General features: G+C 57.2%; 4 protein-coding genes across 8 annotated transcripts in view; 2 read left to right on the top strand and 2 right to left on the bottom strand.

Moving 5' to 3' along the window:
- brd3os (BRD3 opposite strand) overlaps positions 1 to 1,673 on the top strand; it is a 3,066-nt gene extending 1,393 nt beyond the window's left edge. For both annotated transcript variants that reach the window (XM_086169404.1, XM_086169403.1), the window contains exon 2: positions 1 to 1,673. This exon is cut by the window's left edge. The gene's annotated coding sequence lies outside the window, so the exon portion shown is untranslated.
- Positions 1 to 10,100, bottom strand: part of brd3b (bromodomain containing 3b) — a 10,760-nt gene extending 660 nt beyond the window's left edge. The window contains exons 1-12 of one of the 4 annotated variants that reach the window (XM_086169392.1): positions 9,986 to 10,100; positions 7,273 to 7,591; positions 6,780 to 6,891; positions 6,545 to 6,682; positions 6,217 to 6,364; positions 5,656 to 5,819; positions 4,888 to 5,283; positions 4,582 to 4,710; positions 4,229 to 4,435; positions 3,831 to 4,063; positions 3,445 to 3,743; positions 1 to 2,332 (exon numbers count right to left, since the gene is read on the bottom strand). The exon at positions 1 to 2,332 is cut by the window's left edge and continues 660 nt beyond it. In XM_086169392.1, the coding sequence (XP_086025518.1) occupies positions 2,214 to 2,332; positions 3,445 to 3,743; positions 3,831 to 4,063; positions 4,229 to 4,435; positions 4,582 to 4,710; positions 4,888 to 5,283; positions 5,656 to 5,819; positions 6,217 to 6,364; positions 6,545 to 6,682; positions 6,780 to 6,891; positions 7,273 to 7,364 (2,037 nt within the window). In that variant the 5' untranslated portion in view covers positions 7,365 to 7,591; positions 9,986 to 10,100 and the 3' untranslated portion in view covers positions 1 to 2,213. Of the gene's footprint in view, positions 2,333 to 3,444; positions 3,744 to 3,830; positions 4,064 to 4,228; positions 4,436 to 4,581; positions 4,711 to 4,887; positions 5,284 to 5,655; positions 5,820 to 6,216; positions 6,365 to 6,544; positions 6,683 to 6,779; positions 6,892 to 7,272; positions 7,592 to 9,667 lie in introns of all 4 variants that reach the window. The other 3 variants (XM_086169394.1, XM_086169393.1, XM_086169395.1) reach the window with 3 other exon arrangements.
- The window catches only part of LOC147221157 (bile salt-activated lipase-like), a 67,746-nt gene that overhangs the window by 9,584 nt on the left and 38,668 nt on the right, over positions 1 to 19,494 (top strand). The gene's annotated exons all lie outside the window — the stretch shown is intronic.
- Positions 7,521 to 18,066, bottom strand: nacc2l (NACC family member 2-like). Its single transcript, XM_086169885.1, has 10 exons — positions 17,544 to 18,066; positions 16,570 to 16,781; positions 13,866 to 14,125; positions 13,479 to 13,655; positions 13,273 to 13,378; positions 12,291 to 12,388; positions 11,870 to 12,145; positions 8,977 to 9,051; positions 8,639 to 8,695; positions 7,521 to 7,591 (listed from the first exon to the last, which is right to left on the bottom strand). Exons 1-10 carry the CDS (start codon positions 17,973 to 17,975, stop codon positions 7,521 to 7,523), a joined length of 1,764 nt encoding a protein of 587 aa, XP_086026011.1. The 5' UTR covers positions 17,976 to 18,066.

Here is a 19,494-nt window from a genome sequence, read left to right as displayed (position 1 = left end):
GATGCCCCCCCCCGAAAGGGGCCACGTAACCTCGCCGCCGCAGAGTCCGTCGTCCGTGCCGAACCCTTCCACCTGTCCGACGGCGACCAACGTCACGCCACCCAGGGGTCGGCCGTCCTCCCTGGTCACGTGACTCCGCGGGTAGAAATAGCCGGGGTGGAAATAGGCGGAGGTCCGGTTCCGAACCCTGTCGGGTCACACGACGCCCACAGGCGACCGCCGGCCACCGTCTCAGTTCTTCGGGTTGCAACACCAGTATGCTAAAAACGCTGTTCACCCCCAGCGTGCCATTTTAAAAACAGGATGTTGTTTAAAAGACCACCCTGGAAGCCAGGCTGTTAAATGATGTGGAGGAACAAAAATAAAAACAAAACAAAAATCACCACCACCAGACCCACAGAGTTGGACCGAAAGGGGCGGCGCGGAGCCCTCCATGCCAACAGCCAATCAGAGTCCACCAGTCTGGCGCCGCTGGACAACAGTAGATGGACCCTCAGAGGATGTCCTGGAAGAACTGGACCGAGACGCGTGTGAACGTGGAAACTAAGTCAGACAGACTGCCGGGACGTGTCCTTTCAGGTGGGGGTTTGGGGGGGGGGGGGGGGTACAAAGACATTTATATTGAGACCCTTAAAAGACAAGTTCAGCACACCATCTGAAGACAAATCCAAAGAAAGTGTAGTGTTAAAAAGGAGCTGCAAGCTGAAGGGGGCGGGGCCTATAGCCTGGGCCGGCGGCGGTGGGTCGGGACGAGCCGTGGCTCCGACAGCGCCCGGAGCGCGAGTCCTGACGGGGAGGGGGTCCACCGGGAAGAGCCCGGCCACCGGCTGTTCTCACGATGCGTTCGGGGACACCGTTTCCACTCCGCTGCGTTCTGAAGGGCAGTCCCATCCGGGGGAACCGACACAGGGCCGAGCCCATATGACGACTCTGCGTGCAAAGACCCTGTGGGTGAATCCTCCCGACGACAGGGGTTTCCAGTCAGTTCCGGACTATTATGGGATGTAAAAATCAAAAATCTCCCCAATAAATATTAAACCGCTGGCGTTTTCTCTTAAATTGGCCGCCGCCGACAGGCCCTGAACACCTCGTCCCTCCTGCCGCCGCTAACGGCTCCAAATGCCATACGCGAGCAGCGATGATGTCACAGATGTGATGTCATCAGCTTATGGTTGCCGGGTGACTCGAGGAGGTCTCCGCTCTGCCCTGGGATGTTGGCAGAACCTCGTCTGGAGGAAACACAAGGCTAATTAGACAATCGTTACACGACTTCCTTTTAATTTGCTTCAACCAGCTAACTTTGGTTAGCCCGCGCCCCGGAGCGCTGACGAGGCTCGCCGTTTTACCCGGGAGGACCTCCGGTCTCTTTAACCTTCTGCGTCGACATCACATGGATGACATCATCAGCGTGCGCCGTAGGCCAGCCAGATAAACAGACCCCAAGACAAGAACTACCACTGTGACGGATCTCCGTTCGGCAAACGGTGGATAGAAAGTCTGGAAAACAAACTCTCTGATGAGCGGAGAAGATTCACCAGCTCCGGGTCCAGGGACACGCCTGGGAACCGGGTCCAGGAACAGGACCGCGAACCGGGTCCAGCAGCAGAAGCAGGAGCGGGGGAAGGGCTGGATCCTGGATGGCGTCCTGCTGGGGCGTGGCCTTCGCCTCTCCCATGATTCTCTATAGATGCTTCTGGAATGTTGTCAGAGGTCAGGGGTCACGGTCGGCCATCCATGAAGGAGGAGGAGGAGGCAGCGGTGGCGGCGGTAGCGTCCGATTGGACACACAGAAGCGCCTCCTCCTTCTGCTGGAAGATGCTCTCTTCTTCTCTTGTCTTTGTGTCGCATCCTCCAGGAAAATAAAACAAAAAACAAAAACAAAAACAAAAAACAAAAAGAAAAAAAAAAAAAAAACACACTAGGTGCTAAAAAACAGGTCAGCCTATTTACATACAGTCTCCAAGTCAGCATGTGTGTGTGTGTCTGTGTGTGTGTGTCATATAGATTTATATAGATTTGTTTATGCTGTGTACTGTAACAAGTTCAGAATGTGTGTTTGTGTGTATGTGTTCAGTTTGCAGGTTTTCATGGATGTGTGTATGTTACTGTATAGATGGATTGTGTGTGTGATAAACATCTGTGTTCAGTAACAGGTGTGTGTGTGTGTGCGTGTGTGTGTGTGTGTGTGTGTGTGTGTGTGTGTGTGTGTATAATCAGTCTGTGTCAGAAGAAGAGGAGGTTCCTGTTGAGGAGCTGTCATCAGAGGAGGAAGAGGAGCTGCCACTCAAACGACTAGCCCCGCCTCCTGAGGCCCCGCCTCCAGCTGCCTTCTCTGAAAGCACATAGAGCGAAGTCAGTGGACTGGCCGACGTTTCCTGGAGACGACCTTCTAAGATGGCTGGGGGCCCGAACCCCCCACGCCAGAGGTGGAGCACCGGAGCGCCAACTGGTGCCCAAGGGGACCCAGCCGGTGGGAGGACGCTGTCCTGCAGAGCAGCAGCGACAGCAGCAGTGGTCATAGCAGTCGCAGAATTAGTGGAAGCAGTAGTAGTTTTAGTAGCAGTAGCAGTACTAGTAGCAGTGGCAGCAGTAGTATTATTAGTAGCAGTGGAAGTAGACTCCAGCAGTGGTATTAGTATGAGTAGTAGTAGTTTTCATAGTAGCAGTAGCAGTATGAATATAACAGCAGTAGTAGTGATTTTCGTAGTAGCAATAGCATATCAGTAGTAGTAGTAGTAGTGGTTTTCATAGTACCAGTATGAATAGTAGCAGTAGAATTAGTAGTTTCCGTGGTAGCAATAGCATATGAGTAGTAGCAGTAGTCGTAGTAGTAGTAGTAGTATGAATAGTAGCAGTAGTAATAGTAGTTTTCGTGGTAGCAATAGCATATGAGTAGCAGTAGTCGTAATAGTAGCAGCAGTATGAAAAGTAGCAGTTGTAGAAGTAGTTTTCAAAGTAGCAACAGCATATGAGTAGTAGCAGTAGTATTAGTAGTATGAAAAGTAGCAGTAGTAGAAATAGTTTTCATAGTAGCAATAGCATATGAGTAGTAGCAGTAGTAGTAGTAGTTTTCGTAGTAGCAGTAGCAGTATGAATAGTAGCAGTAGTAATAGTAGTTTTCGTAGTAGCAATAGCATATGAGTAGTAGCAGTAGTAGCAGTAGTTTTCGTAGTAGCAATACCATATGAGTAGTAGCAGTAGTAGTAGTAGTTTTCGTAGTAGCAGTAGCAGTATGAATAGTAGCAGTAGTAGTAGTAGTTTTCGTAGTAGCAGTAGCAGTATGAATAGTAGCAGTAGTAATAGTAGTTTTCGTAGTAGCAACAGCATATGAGTAGTAGCAGTAGTAGTAGTAGTTTTCATAGTAGCAGTAGTCGTAGTAGTTTTCATAGTAGCAATAGCATATGAGTAGTAGCAGTAGTAGTAGTATTAGTGTGAAGTACTCACGCAGTAGCTTCCTCTGCTTCTTCTGCAGGCAGGACTTGACGTAGCGCTCCAGCTCTCGGAGTGTGGAGGGTTTGAGGGTCTCGAAGTCGATCTCGATCTCGTCGGGGTTGGAGTCCCTCAGCGAGGGCTCTCTGGACTGGATGATGTGGACCACCCGGCCCAGCTTCTCCCCCGGCAGCCGGTTGATGTCCAGACTCAGCTGGCGCTTCTCGTCGTACGACATGGGCAGAGACGACTCCTCGCCGTCGTCCCCGTTGGCCGAGCCGCCGCCCGACGTCTTACTGCCTTTCTTGGGTTGCCTGGAAACGAAGAGTGCGATTGGTGACGGGTCCGACCATCTGCCGCACGGACGCACGGGCGGACGGGCGGCTCCGCCGCGCCCCCACCTGGTGGCGGTCACCGTGCTGTTGGCTTTCCTGGCCGGCGCCTTCTTCTGATTGGCCGGTTTGGGCTGCTGCGCCGCGGCCTTGGGCTTCTTCTCCTCCTCCATCTTGGCCTTGTTCCCTTTGTCTTTTTCCTTGTCCTTCTTCTTCTCCTTGTCTTTCTTCTCTTTCTTCTTCTTTGGCTTGCTGACCGGAGCCTGCGACAGGACGGCCAGCTGCTCGTGCACCGCCTTCAACTGGTGGGATACACTAATAATCAATACCTGAGCGCCGCGACTGACAGGAACTCCTGCGGCTGCGGGGACACTGGCACTGATCAGCTTCAACCACAATCAATCAATAAACCAAACTTTCATCAAATCTACAAGGTTGGAAAAGGAGAAAAGCAGGACGTCCTTGACCTGTGATTGGTCGGCAGCACCAACCTGCTCCTGAAGCTCAGCCAATCGCGTGGCTCGCTCCTCCTCAGAGTCGGACGATTCGTCCGAGGAGGAGTTGTTGCTGCTGTCGGAGGAGGCGGTGCTTTTACTGACCATCGGCGTCGTGGACGGGACCGACGCCTCCAGGCCCTCGTCCGGGATCTTAGCGAACCGCATCTCAAACACGTCCTGAGGAAAGAGGGTCAGGCGTGAGAGGTCTGCGGCGGAACCCGGACCCCGAGCCCCCGGACCCCGAGCCCCCCGGACCCCGAGCCCCCCGGACCCCGAGCCCCCCGGACCCCGAGCCCCCCGGACGCCGAGCCCTCGACCCCCACCTGCAGCTTGCGGGCCATGGCCACCACCTCATGGTCAGGAGGGTTGTACTTGTAGCAGTTGGAGAACATTAACCTGACGTCGGTGGCGAAGCTCTGAGGGTCGCTGTACTCGCCCTTGTCCATCTTTTTCTGTGGACAGGAGGACCGGCTGTGATTGGCGGGCAGCTGAGGAGGGCGTGGACCAACCCACACCGCCCCCCACCTCTCTGGGTTCACTTGTCAGCTGTAACTAGGGGTAACTAGCCGTGTTAGCGTTTAGCTTGCTGCTGCAGCGTGTGTGTGTGTGTGTGTGTGCACACGCTTTACCCGGACAGTGCTGAGGTCCATGGGGTGTTTGATGATGTCGTGGTAGTCGTGCAGCTCCAGTGCCTCGGCGTCCACGGGCTTGTAGAATGGCCAGGCGTAGGCGGCGTGCTTCTTGGACAGCATCTCCTTCAGGATGGCGTCGCAGTGCTTCATCTGCTCGCCCAGCTTGCCGCCCTTCCTCCCGCCGGCGCCGGCGCCAGCTCCTCCCACGTCGCCGCTCGCCAGTTCCTCCCCGGGTTCCCGGCGGGCTTTGGCAGGCCGGGCGGCAGCCTCGCGGCGGGATGAGCCCAGCTTGGCGGGTTTGGCATCCTGGGCGGACGGGGAGTCGGCCCGGCCCGCAGAGATGGCCGATGTGGTGGGAGTGGTGGTGTCGGCTTTCCTCTTCACCCCTTTCTTCTGTTTGGGGGGGGGCAGCAGGCAGACACACACACACACACACACACACACACACACACACACACACACACACACACACACACACACACACACACACACACACACACAGACACACACACACACACACACACAGACAGACAGACATGCACACCCAGACAGACACACATACAAACACACAGACAGAAGCACGCAGACACACACACACATAGACAGACAGACAGACAGACAGACAGACAGACAGACACACACAGGCAGACAGATAGATACACAGACCGACACACACACACATACACACCAAAACAGACAGACAAGATATCAGTCCCTCCGTCATTCCAGCTCAGGTGCTTCCAGCGGTCACCGCCGGCCCGTTACCTTGACAACAGGCAGCGCTGAGGGCATCATGGTGGCCGGGGGCTGGGGGGCGGAGACAGGGGGCGTGGCCTGGACAGGTGTGGGCGTGGTCGAGATGACGGGCGTCTGGGAGGGAGACGGGTAGGAAGGGGGAGGGGACGCCGAGGACTCCGCCTGCTGGCTCACTGAGGACACAACGCAGTACACTCAGTACTCGCACAGTACTCTGAACAATGATCAAGTACACGCAAGTACACCGAAGCATGGGAGCATCGCACACACGCACACGCACACACACACACACACACACATCAAGAGTACTTCCAATATACCATGGGTATCAGTAGTATAATAGTACTTTAGGTGGTAAGGGTGTACCTGTGGTAAAAATACTTTTATTTCCTAGAATGCGTGCATTAAATACTGTGAGTGTATGTGGTACCGGTGGTACCAGCGCTGCAGCAGGAAGAGTGTACTCCATCTTAGGAGAAGAGTACTTTGGTGGTAACTGTAGTGATCCAGTACTGCATGGGGTAGAAGTATTTTCCCAGTAATGCTGTGTTTGTAGTACTGTGGTAGTACCTGTGGTGGCGGCGGCCGGCTGCTTGCTCTTATTCTTCCCTTTGGGCGCCGGCGGCAGCAGAGCCACTTCTTCCTGAGGCATCTGGGCCACCTTCTGCAGGAAGATCTTCTCCAGAGCCTGGGCCATGAGGACGATGTCGTCTGTCGGCTGAAGATGCAGCTCGTCAGCGCACACGCACACACACACACGTGCGCGCGCACACACACACGCATGCAGACACACAGTGTGGAACCTCAGGTGAGCCCATGAGCCACCTGAGTTTCTCTGATGGACTTCTGAATGACCTGAACCCTGAAGACGCAATTCAAGGCGTGCACGTGCACATACCTTGTTGTAGATGTAACAGTTGGTGAACATGGTGTTGAAGTCCTGCATGGCCTCGCTGGCGCTCCAGTAATAGTTGTTCTCAAGACGTTTCTTGATGGTTCCCATGTCCATGGGGTTCTTGATCACCTTGTGGTAGTCCTGCAGACATGGAGATGGGCTTAGCGAGGTGAAACCCTGAAGATGAGCAGAGGGTCTGCTGGGCTCCAAGCTGGTCCGGTGAGAAGCTGCATCTTACCGCCAGGCACAGCTTGATGGCGTCCACAGGCTGGTAGAAGGGCCAGGCGAACTGATGCTTCCACAGGGTCTTCACAACCACGTTCTGCATGTACTGCAGCTGGTTGGTCTTCCTGAGAGACACAAACACACACACAAATGACACAACAGCTGGGGGCGGGGCTATTGTGGGGGACACCATCCCCAACCAATCACAGAGCTCCCTCTCCACTCAGGTGAACACTAGACCTTCAGGTCAATGGACCACACACACACACACACACACACACACGTGCGCACACACACACACACACACACCCACACACACGCACACACACAGCAGAGTTGTAGACCCCTCAGCAGCTCACGCTCCTCTACAGGTTGTTGTTAGCAACCTGAGGTTCTGCAGGAACATCCTGGTCCTCAGCATGGAGCTGATGATCAGAACATGCGGCTGCTGCGTGTTTCTGTTGAGCCCCTGGATGGTCGAAGCCGGGAGCGTTGGGGCCACGTACCTGCCGGGCTTGGTAGGGTTGGTGACCTCAGGCGGGGGCGGGTTGGAGAGGGGAGGAGGGCTGGGGGGTGCAGCCTCGGGGGCGTCCGACATGGTGGACGGCAGGGACGCAGCAATGCACCTTGGGACGGCGGCGTTTGACCAGGAGGTGAAGAAAGACTCCCTCTCGCTGTGAGGGTGAGGGTGAGTGTGTGTGTGTGTGTGTGTGTGTGTGTGTGTGTGTCTGTGTGTGCGCGTGCGTTGGTGTCTTCACTCCTGCCTCTCAGCTCCAGTGATCAGCCTGATGGTTCCCCCCAGGAGACACACTCCCATCGCACGACCTGTAGGGGGAGGCGTGGAGAAGTCACTCTCACAGGTAACACCAGGAACATCTACATCTACATCATCCTCCTCAGGTGAACCGGGACCTGAGCAAGCCATAGCTTTAACCACTCTGCTCTCCTCTTCATCTCGTGGATCCAGAGCTACACCAAAGGTCAAGGGTCAGAGCCCCGCCTGAGGGCCGACTGGAATAAGCTAGCAATGCTAATGTTAGCATCTATGGGAGCGAACAGGAAGGAGACCGGACACCAGCCGATCAACCTTCAATGAGACTTCAATGTCTCCTAGAAGATCCCAATAGGTCAACCAGAAGGACCCGAGAAGCACACACCTGCACCTGGAGCCGAGCAGCAGAGCAGAGACCTACAACAGGAGAACCTCACCATCACTTCCACTGCCCAACACCAACACTGGCTCCAAGGGTCAGGCTCCGGCTGCCCTCAAGACAGAAGCTGGACCAGAATCTACGGCTTCCGGGAGATGGCCCTCATCCTGTTCTGCGACCACAAACTCCAGCAGCCTCGTGTTTAAACATCTGGCCCGGTGGGCATCAGAACTCATCCCCAGAGCTGCTGTGAAACCTGATGTTCACACCTGAGGTGGAAAGCGTGTGACCAACATCCCAGGACACTAGTCTGAACACACCTTCACCATAAACATCAGCAGACGCAACGGTCGGCCGAATCAGCGAGAAGGAACCCCAGCTGCCACATGAGGGCCAGCAGATGTTTTGGAGCAGGCTCAGGGTGTCGGATACGAGAACTTCAAACCCCAAAGGACCGATTTGACCGTCCAAACTGGAAGGAACCACAGAGTAAGGGGAGCCCTGTCATGTTCATGGACGGGGTGCTTCCCCTCTCACCGCATCTGCTCCCCCCGTCTGACATCACAGGCTGTCCGAGCAGATGCTTCCCCTTTGTGACATCAGACCCCCCTTACCCCCTAAAGACAGGAGGAATACCATGTACAGTGTGCCAGACAAACAGCAGTGTCACCTGGTAACCAGAGGTTGCTATGGCAACCACAGCCCTCAGACCGCCTGTCACCGCTGTCCCAGGTCTTCAGGAGACCGGAGGTACAGGCCCCCGCCTGATGGGGCAGAACTGGAGGACAGATAGAGATCATAGACGGCTGTGAGGCAGGTCCACACCAGCCTCGCATCCCATAATACTCGCCCTCCTCTCTGTGCCTTTATTATACAGTTACATCACTGACTTGCAGAGTCAGGATTGAACGGCCCCTGGACCACTAAGGTCAAGACCTGGGCTCAGGTGGGAGTTAGGACACCACCCGGACCAGATGCTTCCTGAGGAGACCAGAGGCCAGGCGACACTCATCTCTGCTGGTCCCACCCTGCAGACCAGACCGGTGGACCGGTCCTGACCTTTGACTCTTCCAAACACTGGAGGCACCACCACCCTCAGGTCCACACAGGTCCACACAGGTCCACGCTCCACACCTGGAGATCGGGTTGGTCCAGACACCACGATGCGTGTCCGGCTGAGTGTCTGACAGCAGCCCGGCTCCAGAGCTCCTGCTCGGACTCCACAGCCTCACAGCCCGGTGGAAAGTGTTTCCGGGTCAAGCCCGGTCCACTGGCTCCCGGACAGGGCATCCTCCATAACGCAACGTACCGCGGGTTCGAGTCCAAACCCAATACAAACCATATTATAACAGAGGTCTCGTCTCCCGGAACCCCCAGAGAACCGGGCTCCCGCCGTGCCAGCAGCTCGTCCGTTACCGGTGCCGAGCCCGCGCGGTGTCCGGCGGGGCACCCGGCGGGGGAGGCTCCTTCCCCTGCCTGCATGTTGCTGCTGCGACGGCGGCTAACCGCCAGCGAGGTAACCCGGACCGACAAACCGCGCCGATCCGCCCGCGCAGGCGGCGGCCGCGGCCCCCCGACCGCTGTCGGCCGCCGGCCCCCGGCCGCGGAGGCGCCCCGGGCTCTGGAGCCGCGGCGCCGCGGATCGTCTCCGGGCCACCGAAACATCCCATTTATCTGCCTCTGAAAAGATGGCGGGCAAGCCCAGGCAAAATACGAGCTAGGCGGCTAGCGGCGCGGCTAGGCTACTCACCCCAGACGGAAAACGTCCCGTATGAGCTTTAGAGCGGATATAGCGAAGAATTAACGCGAGAAAGGGCAAAAAACGAGAGTTTGCTTCGCGTGTGGGCGGCGGGAGCGGCGGGATCCGCGCAGGGAACGGCTCGCCTTCCGCGGCTCTTCACGCTCGCTGGCGGCGGCTACTCCGCCGTTAGCCTGTTAGCTGAGCTTTGTCTGAAGGCGCCGAGCGGCCAGCGGGCTCCGACTCAGCGACGCACTCCGCACCATCCGGCCGCCGTGGGCCGCCCTTCCCCGCCGAACCGCGCGCCACCGGCCGCCCGGGGGTGTTTACTTTGCCTTCGGGTCCTCCGGTGCGTCCAGCCGCGGCCTCCGGTCACTTTACTGCCAGCTTTTTATTAGCGAAGTAGCATAATAGATGAGTTATCAGCTGTCTCCGTGTGCGCAGGCGCACTGGCGAGCACCATCATGGATGTTGTTGTTACGGGATTGGCTACCCGCGTGGGCGAAGCGCCGCGACTGGCTGCCGGGGAGATCGAAGCTTTTGATTGGTCGTCGGGGGAGACGGACGGCTGTGATTGGGCCATTGGGAATAGGAGGACGGTTGGTTGGCGGAGACGTCAGACCGGCCGCTGCGATTGGACGGCGGAGGCTGTGCGGAGGTTGAATGGCGCCCGTCTCCGGACTACATTTCCCAGCATGCATCGCGGCGATGGTGAGGCTGCGGTGTCATTTTACCTGCTCCTTATAAAGGAACGCGGAGGTGTGTTTGTGACCACAAGCTTGGTCAAATGGAGGAAAATTCCGGACAAAATGTGACAACACACATGACAGGAGTCGATTTCTCTTAATATTATCACTATTATTATTTTTGTTATTATTATATTTATTATTATTATCATTAATGCTATTATTATTACTATCGACGTTCCGGTAAATATCGCGTAGTTTAGGACTTTAACCCTTTCCTGGCCGAGAATCGGCCGCAGCCGTCCACAGGCGCCTCCCAACTTTGTCCGGCAGAGGGCGCCAGAGGGCGGTGTGGACAGACAGAGGACACGGCCTAATTATCAGGAAGCTTTATTGTCTTATTCAGTGAACATCATCATCTTCATCTTCATCGGTCCGGTTGCTATGGGCCTGTGTGCTGGTTACATGCAGCAGAGCCGAGCAGACAGACAGACGGACGGACGGACGCGGGGGAGAAGAGGTAGACAGGCGGACAGGTAGTGAGGTAGGGGAGGACAGAGAGACAGACAGGAAGTGAGGTAGGGAAGGACAGAGACAGACAGGAAGTGAGGTAGGGAAGGACAGAGACAGACAGGAAGTGAGGTAGGGAAGGACAGACAGACAGTCAGGTAGTTAGTCAGCAGGAGCAGTCAGCAGCTCGGGGCTCGCGCCCGTTTCCACGAACAAAAATATAGTAAAAAGAGTCGCCATGGCGACGAGGAGCCCAGTGACGTCATCCAGGCTTGAGGCATAAAAATGAACGTAATAAATAAACATGTCTTTTGTCAGTAGAACTAAGACAGGACTCAAAAAGCTCTGTGAGTGTGTGTGTGTGTGTGTGTGTGTGTTTCTGGCTGTCTGCTGAACTAGAGATTCTCTGCTCTTCTGTTTTTACTCAACAATCATCAGCATCTTTGTCAATATGAGGTTCCATCAAGAGTATTGATCGACTTCAGACCGGTGTCTGTGTGTATGTGTGTGTGATTGTGTGTGTGTGTGTTATCTGAAGTGTTAAAGCTGAGCTGAAGCTACGGAGGTCCAGAGACGTCAGACCCACCTGGATCCCCCCCGCTGCCCCCCCTTACATTCTCCTGTCCAATCAAATGATCTGGCGGTTTGACTTCTCAGGTGAGACCAGGTGACTCGATGCTAGCATGTTAGCATGCAAGCACCGGGGGGTCCGGCGGGGGGGTCCTCGTGACATCCCTGACCTTGCTCCATTTCTTTGATCTGGGGGGGGCAGGTAGCTTGTGTGGTTTCAGGGAGGGGGGGGGCAGATGCAGAGAGTTTATTGGCCGTCTCCCGGAGGCTCCTCCCCCTTGGGGTCCGTGTGAGGGGGGGCGGGCTCCGCGGGCCGGGGGGAGGAGTGGGAGGACGAGGGGGGGGACAGGGAAAGAGGGGGTTCCTGTCCCCGCTCGGTCCGCGTCCCCCCGTCGCCCCCCCCCCTCGCCGCCCGCCTCCTCGCCGCCCCCTCCCCCCCCGCCACGACCCCCCGCGAACTGCAGGTGTGGCAGCGGCCCCTCCCTCCCCCTCTCCTCCGGCCCCCGCAGGTCCAGCTCCGGGGCGCCGCCGTCGCCCCCCTCCCTCCCCGCCGCCGCCCTGCGGGCCCTGCGGGGCAGCGGGCCGGCGGGGACGCCGCTGGGCAGCAGGGACTGGATCTTGGGCAGCCATCTCTTCCTCACCCGCCGGGCGTTGGTGCACATGTCTGCCGCGATCACGTTCATCTCGCTCTCCTTGAAGGCCGGGGCAAAGTTCTGACAGTACACTGGGGGGGCGAGAGGGGGCAGCCGTAAGTTTGGGAACTAATTCAAATGAACTGATGCGCCCGCGCGTGCGTGCACGTGTGTGTGTGTGTGTGTGTGTGTGTGTGTGTGTGTGTGTGTGTGTGTGTGTGTGTGTGTGTCTCCTACGTTTGACGGTGTTTAACACCCGGTTGTCCAGCGGTTTCCTGCTCGGATCATTGGTGGAGGAGCGGATCCCTGTCCCGCAGCTATTGGCCAGAGTGTTTCTATGGAAACCATAAAAACCCAATCAGTATCTATACTGAGCTTTAGATCACTCTCTCTCTCACATACACACACACACACACACACACACACACACACACAGCTGTTATGTAAAGCGGCTGAAGGAGTGGTTGACTGAGAAGCTTCTGGAATAAAAGCAGCTGACATCCGATGAGCAGCGCGTCGGTGCGTCCTGTGCCGTTTGTTGTCATTCCATCACACATCAGTCTGCTGGTGAAAGCAGCCGTCCAATCAGACATCAGATCAAGTATGACATCACGGCTCTGGGGTGGTGGGAGGGGCCAGGCTCACTGGGCATGCTCAGAAGGACCTCTCCTGAGAAACAGCCGTCTGGATCCCAGAGGAAGCCGAAGGAAGCCGAGGTTCTACCTGCGGCTGCCATCAGTGTTTCTGGGTTCTGAGAGCCCAGAGTCCTGACTCCTCATCTTCCTGGTGGAACCTTCCAGAACACTGGCTCCTCCGCCTTCTGGTGGATCGAAGGCACCGCCACAAAAACCCGGTCTTCTACTGAATGTCCGAGCCTCGTAAACATCTCCGGCCCCTTCGCTCGCAGACGATGCACTGATTTATGTAAAGGTTTTCAGATGTGACGTGGAGGCTCCTGAACCTGCGCCTCCGCCGAGGACAAAGGAGAAGAATCGCTCCTCACGTGATGACCCTTTCAGAGACCAGAAGAAGAAACCCCATCCAGCTCTGCAAACTTCACGCTGACCATCTTACTTGCAACGTTACATTCATTTAGTATTCCTGTGGAGAACCTCGGTGTCCCTGTGGAGGAAGCGTTCCTGACCATGAAGGCTAGCGTAGCATCAACGCCACCTCGGTACCCGTGTGATTTGACTCTGGCACCGATTGAAGGATTCACCTGTCAAAGAAGGTTGCCAACAGTCTTCTGAGCAGAACCTTGTGTTTGACTCCAGCACACAGGTGACAGTTCATCAGCTGACCTCGGGTCATGAAGACACCCGAACCTGCGAAGACACACACACACACACACACACAAAAACGCTTCAGTCGGGCTACCTTGCCACGAGTTCATCGGCTCTTCTGGGTCGGTTCTCGATGTCCCACCTGCGACCAGCTCCACCTTCTCGCCCGGGTCCCCCTCGGTGTAGAGCGACGGGTGGCAGCGGTACCCGATCTGGCTGATCAGACTGGCAGGAAGCGCCATGTTGTCTCGACCCACCAGCACACATGGCCGCCGCTCGTTGGCCAGCGGCAGCTGCAGCACCTCCATCTTCTCCGGGACTAATAGGACGGACAGAAGAACAGAGACCAGGTCAGCGGCCAAGAGCGGCACGTCCTGCGCCCGGCTGAACCTGGATGTCCATTCACACCTGCCGACATTTAGGTCTTGAATGAACCCGCTGACCTGCAGCCTTGGTGAGGAGGCCCGGGCAGAAGAACCCGGTCTATCTGACGGGTCTGGGATGGAGCGAACCGTGTGGATCCACTTACTGTATTGGGTACCGGGATGGCCATAGATGTGTTGGTAGAGTCCAGGATGGAGGGCGTTGCCATAGTAATCCTCCTCCATGTCCTCCTCGGTGGGGGGGTGGGCGGGAGGGGAGTCTGTGGGCAGGCTGGATCCGCCCGGGCTGGAACGTCCCCCGCTGGCCAGAAGGTAGGACGGAAGTCCCGGGACCAGAGCTCCTCCGGCGCCCAGGTAGCACAGAGCACTGCCCCTGGTGGTCTGGAGGTCTCCTGCAGCGTCCCCCCTGAAGATGGAACAGGTCAGAACTAGGTCCAGGTTGCAACTCCTTCTGGTCCTGCCCTGGCCCCAATCCTGATCCAGATGAAAGGTCCACTAACGAGGACCCCCTCCTGACTTCTCCTATGGGCTGCACAATAGCCAATCACCTGTCTCTATCTTACCCTCAGCCAATCACCTGCCTCTATCTTACCCTCAGCCAATCAGGCGCCTCCATCTAACCCTCAGCCAATCAGGCGCCTCCATCTAACCCTCAGCCAATCAGGCGCCTCCATCTAACCCTCAGCCAATCACATGCCTCCATCTAACCCTCAGCCAATCACCTGCCTCCATCTTACCCTCAGCCAATCAGGTGCCTCCTTCTAACCCTCTCCTGTGACATCCAGTAACTGTCTTTCCTCTTCCCTGCATCCATACACCTCCTCGCTGGTCTCCTGGACCTCCCCTCCTGGCAGCTCATCTCACCATCCTTCCACCCAGATCTTCTCCATCCCTCTTCTGTCCATGTCCAAACCATCTCAGTGTGACTTTATCTACAGAGCATCTAGCATGTGCCGTCTTTCTGATGGACCCATTTCTGGTCCTCCCTGATCCGCTCACTCCCAGAGGAGCCTCACATCTCCAGCTCTGCCTCCTGCCTTCTCCTCAGTGTCTCCAAACCAGACACCATGGTTGCTCTCACCTCCACCTTCTCCAGCTTTCCTTTCATTCAGATACTCTTTTATGACCATTCTCTCCACCCGCTCCAACCAGTTTCTTCACTTCTTCTCTACACCGTTGACCCTCGGTACTTAAAGTCCTCCCCCTTCTTCATCTCCCGTGGCCTCACCGTTCCACCCGGGTTCCTCTCATTCACACATTGTCTTGTTGCGACTCACCTTCATACCCCCACCACTATGGATGTTCCTCAACCTGTTCCCCACTCTCGCAAACATCATGGTCCTTGGAGATTCCTGTCTAACCTCATCTGCCAGCCTGTCCATCACCACTGCGAACTAGAAAGGGCTCAGAGCTGATCCCTAATGGAGTCCCACCTCCACTTTGAACTTCTCTGTTACCCCTACAGCACACCGTACCACTGTCTCACAGCCAGCATACATGTCCTGCACCAGTCTAATAAACTTCTTCACAACTCCAGACGTCCTTATACAAACACAGCTCCTCACTCGGCAGCCCGTCGTATGCTTCTTCTAGGTCTACAAAGGCTGCAGCCTCCTGTGACCTCTGGACATCTCTGTCAGCACTGTCAAATACTGCATCTGTGGTACTCTTTCTAGGCTTGACACAATACTGCTGCCCTCCACCCTTGGTCTATCTCCAGCCCTCTTTCCACACCTTCACCGTTTGGCATACCAACTTTATTCCCCCGGTTGCTGTAAGTCTGGATGCCCTTGGACACCCCAACTCTGTGGAGAAACCCTGCCTGGGGTCTGGACTTGGGATGTCTGCTCCCACCAGAATGGGACCTGTAGCTCCACTCCTGGACCCGTTTTTTGACAGACCTCGGCAAACCTCTGGTTAAAACAGGATCGCTCCCCTCAGTTACTGCCGCCCAACACTTTCAACCGCAGGGCCATGATGACAGCTTTGCAAAGAAGTTTGCGAGAAGAGTTTGCAAAGAAGAAGCCGTTCTGGTCATAACGGTTCAGATCAATGTAGCAGATCAGAAGGTCCGATAGAGCCCGCCAGAACTTTCCCATGAGCCGCTACGGTCCGGTTCTTTGTTAGCACGCTAACTTGTAAGCTAACTTAGCAAAGCCTGCAGGTGTGACAGCAGATGTTCTGGTGCTGAAGCTCTTCAAGTTTCCACAAAACACCAGGAGAGAAACACCAGTCACTTATTCATGGTCTGGTCCTTATCTTGTGGTCCAGGACGTGGTGGGACTGGAGGTCTCCAAAGAACCTGCAGCCATCGGTCTGTGTGTGTGAGTGTGTGACTGTAGTGCAGTGTGGAGATGTTTGGAACCACAGAGTGTTGGAGACCATTCTCCAGCGAAGGGCCTGCCTGTGTCTGGACTGTGGGAGGAAGCCGGAGAACCCTGAGGAACCCCACGTAGACCACGTGGAGGATCCGCACGGAAACACCCCCTGTGGGGATCCAAGCGGGGACCTTCTGTGAGGAGAAGCTTCTGACCGCTGAGCCACCATGACTCATCACTTGGAGGCAGGAGGTCTGGGGTTAACGGGCTGAGCCTCGCATCACTTCCTGTGATGAGAGCGAGCCGAAGAACCCGGAGCCCCCGGAACCTTCGTTTCGGTCCGACGAAGAAGCGGCGCGTCCGTCATGGTGGGGTTCATCCCGCTCCGGTTCTCCTCTGCGGTGGGACCACAGCCGCACCGGGCGCGGTCCTGATATCTACTCTCTCCGAGACTTCGGTTCGGCTCAAATGGCACAAGTCCTCCGCTTTGGTTGGGCGGCGACCGGAGCTCGGAGCACGCGGACCTCCTTACCTGCCGTCGTCTCCTCCTCCGCCGTCCTCGGCGGGAGGCGTGTCCACACGTTCCTGCTTGATCCTGCTGACGGCCAGCAGCAGCTCCTCGGGGCTGAGGGCCGGCTGGCCGGGGCCCTCCTGCCCCTGGGGGGCGCCGTCCGACGGCTGCAGCGCCGCCGCCGCTGCCGCCGCCGCCGCCTCGAAGCCCCCGAGCTCGTCCGCCGAGGTGGTCTGCGGAGCGGGAGAACATCTCCGTCACCGTCGGGTCTCCTGGGACCACGAGACCCCGGAACAGACCCTGGAGCCGCCGGTTCTGGGGTTCCCTTTCAGGACCAACAAGGCCACTCGGGGCTCGGCCTCTACCCCCTACGGTTTGACCCCGCTTGGGTTCTACCTGAGTGGGGTTCTACCTGTGTCGGGTTCTTCCTGTGTCGGGTTCTACCTGAGTGGGGTTCTACCTGTCTCGGGTTCTACCAGTCTTGGGTTCTACCTGAGTGGGGTTCTACCTGTCTCGGGTTCTACCTGTCTTGGGTTCTACCTGTCTCGGGTTCTTCCTGTGTCGGGTTCTACCTGAGTGGGGATCTACTTGTGTCGGGTTCTACCTGAGTGGGGTTCTACCTGTCTCGGGTTCTACCTGTCTCGGGTTCTACCTGAGTGGGGTTCTACCTGTCTCGGGTTCAGATGAGTTCAGAGGAGTTCCAGATCTTTCTGATTAGTTCAGTTTCACAGGAGACGTTCTCCTGGGTTCTCCTGGGTTCTCCTGGGTTCTCCTGGGTGGAGGAGAACCCGCAGCAGCTGCCCCCACCTGGCGGGGCCGGTCCAGGGTAGGACAGTGTGAGCGGGCAGAAGAAGGGCAGGTGTTGTGGACCACGCCCCCGGCCTCACACCTGGCCTCCGTCCCTCCGCCCCACGGTTCCGGGTCCTCCTGGAGGATCTCCCCGGTCCTGGTCTACAAGGTTCCTGCGCTAGCTTAGAGAGCGGGGTCGCACCTACCTGCGAGTCGCAGCAGAGCGGCGAGGAGGAGGAGGAGGAGGACTTCATCATCATGAGCTCCATGCCTCGCTCCACGATGTTCTGGATCTGCAGGTACCCGGCGGTGTACATGAGGACCAGCTGCTCGCTGGCCGCCATGCTGAGCCGGCCCGTGTAGCAGAAGGACAGGATCTGCTGGAAGGAGGCGGGCGTGACGGAGGAGGGCAGCTCGAAGACGGCCCGGGAGGACGAGGAGGACTCGTCGGCCGAGCTGAAGAGGTCCCTGAAGTAGAGCGAGGAGGCGGCCAGGACGGCGCGGTGCGCCTTGAAGGCCTGGCCCTGGACCAGGATGGACACGTCGCAGTAGTGACCCAGCAGGCGCTGCTGGTTCAGGCTGCCCAGGACGCTGCTGCCGAAGTCCGGGATCTCCACCTGCAGCAGACCCTCAGACATGGTGCCGCCGGGGGGGTCTATGTGTCCGGGATGCCGCGGGGACCTTCTCCGAGACGGGCCGGGTCCATGCTGGGGTCAGAGGTCACGGGCGGGGGGGGCGGCTGGAGGCGGGAGGGGGGGGGAGAAGATCGGGTCAGAAGATCAGACCGGCGTCCCTCCGGAGGAGGTCCTGGACGGGACGCCGGGTCCGGGGGGGCCGAGGCAGACGGACGGACAGAGACGGGCGGATGCGAACATAGCACACACACTCACACACACACATGCACACACACACATGCACACACACACACACACAAACAGACAGACAGACACACACACACACAGACAGACTCCCTCACCTTGTCAGCAGTCCTCGTCCTCCGTGCAGCAGCAGGACAGCCAGCTGGGAGGGTTTCTTCTTCTTCTTCTTCTTCTTCTTCTTCTCCTCCTCCTCCTCCTCCTCCTCCTTCTTCTTCTTCTTCTTCTTCTTCTTCTTCTTCTTCTCTGCTCCGTCAACGCATCGTCTGGCGTGACACAGAGGGGGGGGGCAGAGACACAGCAGACAGCGAGGGGGGGGAGGGGGAGGAGTCATCTGAGGACAGCCAGGGAGCTAATGCGGCTAACTGCCCTGCAGAGGACGAGAGAGGGAGGGAGGGAGGGAGGGAGGGCGAGCATCACGCGCTTACACACACACACACACACACACACAGACTGTGTGTGTGTGTGTGTGTGTGTGTGTGTGTGTGTGTGTGGCATGACTTGGTCAAATGCGCAGCGCTGCATTGCAGTGCCGAGCTGAGTTGGCATGCTGAGGACATAGTGTGCATCCTGCGACACACACACACACACACAGACACACACACACACACACACACACACAGACACACACACACACACACACACATTTGCAGTACATCAAGGACCCTGATGAAACTCAGGACCGGACTTGCAACACATCAAACACATCTCACTGTCTCCCTAAGAGTGTGTTTTCGTCCGATCCCAAAACATGTCCCGCCGTGTGGACGGGGGCAGACGGGGGCAGATGGGGGTAGACGGGGGCAGACGGGGGCAGATGGGGGTAGACGGGGGCAGACGGGGGTAGACGGGGGCAGACGGGGGCAGACGGGGGCAGACGGCTCCACCTGTCCTTTACCATTTCCGCCTGACGTCCAGACGCGGGTCGAGGGTTAAAGGAGGACACGGGCTGAAGTGTCGAGCGTGCGTTTTCCATGTTGTGACACCGGACGCCTTGGTGTCGTCCGCCTCGTCAGCGTGAGGCCAGGTTCCACGGGAGACGTTCCTCCGGCGTCCAGAGTGGACCGCCATCAGGACCCCGATCAGGACCGCCATCAGGACCCCGATCAGGACCACCATCAGGACCGCCAACCCGGCCTTCTTGTCTTTGGCGCCAGGGGACCGGAGGAGCGGCGGGACGCTAACCTGGGCGATGTACCGTGGGATTCAATAAAGTAATCAGATTACAAGGTCACCAGACCGGATGACAGGCGGGCGGCGGCGTCGGCCCCTCCCTCCTCCG

This window comes from Fistularia commersonii, chromosome 22 (genome assembly GCF_037954325.1).
Source record: "Fistularia commersonii isolate RoL2024-O1a breed Wild chromosome 22, RoL_Fcom_v1.0, whole genome shotgun sequence".
Taxonomy (NCBI): Eukaryota; Metazoa; Chordata; class Actinopteri; order Syngnathiformes; family Fistulariidae; genus Fistularia; species Fistularia commersonii.
Note: the sequence above shows the minus strand (reverse complement) of the source record. Positions and strands in the feature narration are given on the sequence as shown.

Excerpts from the sequence above, each read along its gene's own strand:
- nacc2l (XM_086169885.1), bottom strand. The coding sequence starts at position 17,975 with ATGTCTGAGGGTCTGCTGCAGGTGGAGATCCCGGACTTCGGCAGCAGC. Across the intron at positions 16,782-17,543 it reads CGCTCTGCTGCGACTCGCAG|ACCACCTCGGCGGACGAGCT; the intron begins GTAGGTGCGACC and ends CCCGCTCCGCAG. Across the intron at positions 14,126-16,569 it reads GGAGGAGGAGACGACGGCAG|GGGGGACGCTGCAGGAGACC; the intron begins GTAAGGAGGTCC and ends TTCCATCTTCAG.